The sequence below is a fragment of the Malus sylvestris genome, chromosome 1 (assembly GCF_916048215.2).
Source record: "Malus sylvestris chromosome 1, drMalSylv7.2, whole genome shotgun sequence".
Classification (NCBI taxonomy): domain Eukaryota; kingdom Viridiplantae; phylum Streptophyta; class Magnoliopsida; order Rosales; family Rosaceae; genus Malus; species Malus sylvestris.
Window position 1 is genome coordinate 9,472,232 of NC_062260.1, and position 3,433 is coordinate 9,475,664.

Here is a 3,433-nt window from a genome sequence, read left to right on the forward strand (position 1 = left end):
TAGGAGAGCCTAGCGGGGTGAGGCATGGTGTTATTTCTGCCATGAAAGCCAAAAGATTGTTGTCGAAGGGTTTCAAGGATATTTGGCTCATGTGGTGTTGAATGATAATGCTCCTAGTAGTGTGGATGATGTACGTGTGGTCAAGCATTTTCCGGATGTGTTTCCTAATGATTTGCCTGGATTGCCGCCAGAAAAAGATGTAAAGTTCGTTATTGATTTGCTTCCAGGTACGGATCTTATATCTTTGACTCCTTATCGAATGACTCATGCTGAGTTGAGGGAATTAAAGATTCTGTTGTAGGAATTGGTTGATAAGGGATTTATTCAACCTAGTACTTCACCCTAGGGAGCTCCAGTTTTATTCGTGAGGAAGAAAGACGGAACTTTGAGGCTATGCATTGATTACAAGCAATTGAATCGGGTAACAATTAAGAACTGTTATCCGTTGCCACGTATAGATGATTTGTTTGATCAACTCCGAGGTGCATGTGTGTTCTCTAAGATTGACTTGAGGTCTGGTTACTACCAGTTGAAGATTAAAAGTGAAGATATCCCTAAAATAGCTTTCAGGACTCGATATGGTCATTATGAGTTTCTTGTGATGCCATTCGGGTTAACTAATGCACCATCAACTTTCATGGATTTAATGAATCAAGTATTCCAGCCATATTTGGACAGGTTTGCCATTGTCTTCATTGATGATATTTTGGTATACTCTAAGTCTAGAGCAGAGCATGCTAGACATCTTAAATTGGTGTTGAAAAGTTTGAGGGAACACCAATTATATGTTAAGTTTAGCAAATGCCAATTCTGGTTAGATCAAATGGCATTTTTAGGACATGTTATATCAGCTCAAGGTAGTCGAATAGATCCTTAAAAGACAGCAGCTGTGGAGAATTGGGAACAACCACAAACTGTCATTGAGATACGGAGTTTTCTTCGCTTAGCAGGCTATTACAGATGGTTCGTTAAAGATTTCTCAGTTATTGCATTACCTTTAGCGAGGTTAACCAAGAAGGATGTTAAGTTTGAGTAGGATGATAATTGTGAATAAAATTTTCAGTAGTTAAAGTATTGTCTCACTCGTGCACCTGTTTTGACGCTTCTTGACGATAGTGGTGATTTTGAAGTCTACAGTGACGCTTCCTTGAATGGGTTGGGATGTGTGTTGATGCAGCATGGTAGGGTGATTGCTTATGTGTCACGCCAATTGAAGCCTCATGAGATGAATTATCCTACTCATGATCTTGAATTAACGGCGATCATCTTTGCTCTAAAGATTTGGAGACATTATCTTTATGGTGAGAAATGTAAGATCTTCACAAATCATAAGAGTCTTTAGTGTCTTTTTACTCAGAGGGATCTTAACCTTCGTCAGCGAATATGGATAGAATTACTAAGTGATTATGATTGCACGATTAAGTATCACCATGGTCGTGCGAATATGGTAGCAGATGCACTTAGTAGAAAGACTCCAGTTAGCCTTAATGCCATTTATGCTCGTCATGTTCCTCTTCTTGTAGATTTGAGGTCTACTGAAGTGAAGTTAGGATTGGAAGATAAAGAGGAAGCTTTATTAGCTAATTTCCAGGTCAGACCAATATTAATTAATCGAGTACTTGAGGCTCATATGAATGATGAAGAGACCCAAGAAATAATTCAGGCAAGAAGTCGAGGTAGGAAGAAAGATTTCCGAATTCGAGAAACTGATGGCATGCTTATGCAAGAAAACAGAATGTATGTGCCGAATAATGCAAAGTTAAAGAAAGAAATCCTTGGTGAAGCGCATATTTCGGCATATGCAATGCATTCAGGAGGTACCAAGATGTATCATACCATTCGACCATTTTATTATTGGCCGGGTATGAAAAGAGAAATTGCTAAGTATGTGAGTAGGTGTGCCATTTATTAGCAGGTTAAAGCTAAAAAGAAGAAACCGTTTGGGTTGATGCAGCCACTTCCCATTCCATAGTGAAAATGGGAAAATATTACCATGGATTTTGGGTATAAACTTCCTCGTACACAAAATGGATATGATGAAATTTGGGTGATAGTTGATCGGCTTACTAAGTCAGTACATTTTATTCCAGTGAGGGAGAAATTCTCATTAATCCAATTAGCTAAGTTATTCATATCGAAGATTATGAAGTACCATGGTGTTCCAGTTGATATTATCTCGAATCGGGATCTTAGATTCACTTCTAAGTTCTGGGTAGCATTCTAGGAATCTCTTAGTATGAGATTACTTTATAGTACGACATATCATCCTCAGATAGATGGGCAATCTGAGAAGACTATTCAGACATTAGAGGATATGCTGAGATCTTCAGTGTTGCAGTTTGGCAATGGTTGGCTTGATTGTTTGGATTTGATGGAATTCGCCTATAACAATAGTTACCATTCGAGTATTGGTATGGCACCTTTTGAGGCACTCTATGGCAAGTCTTGTCGAATGCCATTATGCTGGTCAGAAGTTTGTGAAAGAGTTTTGGTGGGCCCGGAGATTGTGGATGAAACTACTCAGAATATTCAGGTAATTAAGTCTAACCTGAAAGTGGCCTAGGATCGTTAGAAAAGTCTAGCAGATAAGCATGCTACTGATAGAGTGTATAAAGTTAACGATTGGGTATTTTTGAAGTTGTCACCGTAGAGAGGTGTGGTACGGTTTGGGAAAAAGGGTAAGCTAAGCCCTAGGTACATCGAACCGTATCGAATCATCGAGCGAGTCGGTGAAGTTACTTACAGGCTTGAGTTGCCTTCAGAGTTGTCCAAAGTGCATGATGTGTTTCATGTTTCTATGCTTCGACATTATGTCTCAGATCCTTCACATGTGATACCTCCTCAATCATTGGAAATTAATTCAGATTTGACTTACGACGAGGAGCCAGTGACTATTTTGGATAGGAAAGATAAGGTTCTGAGAAATAAAATCGTGCCCCTGGTGAAAGTTTTGTGGAGAAATCACTCAGTGCAAAAGGCTACTTGGGAGACAGAGGATCGGATAAGAGAGATGTATCCACGCTTGTTTTATGACAATTAGTGGATGTATTTGTTGTGTATAAATTTCGAGGATGAAATTTTCTTAAAGGAGGTAGATTGTCACAGCCCGTCCTGAAATATTTATTTTCGACGACGTGAACTTACTTATATACCCTTGGACGTTTTGTGTGGGGTTGGTAGGTTAGATTTTGGACTAATTAGTGCTAAGTCCTATTATTTTGGAACCAATTAGGACTTAGATGGTATTTTCTTTGGTTTTGGTTGGGGACCCACGTGGACCACACATACACACACACTCTCTCTCTCCCATTGACTTTCTCTCTTCCCTCTCGGATTTCTTTTATCTTCCGTACAAGTCTTACGGACAACCTTGAAGCTTCACTTCCCGTCACGGAACGAGCTCGTAGTTACCATTATCATCTTCATCTCATTG

General features: G+C 39.3%; 1 protein-coding gene across 1 annotated transcript; it reads left to right on the forward strand.

Annotated features, from left to right (window-relative positions):
* The first annotated feature begins 1,444 nt into the window (after positions 1-1,444).
* On the forward strand, positions 1,445-3,040 carry LOC126608298 (uncharacterized). The gene is made up of 4 exons (XM_050276196.1): positions 1,445-1,591; positions 2,273-2,533; positions 2,651-2,678; positions 2,820-3,040. The coding sequence occupies exons 1-4, from the start codon at positions 1,445-1,447 to the stop codon at positions 3,038-3,040; spliced, it is 657 nt and encodes a 218-aa protein (XP_050132153.1).
* Positions 3,041-3,433: the final 393 nt, after the last annotated feature.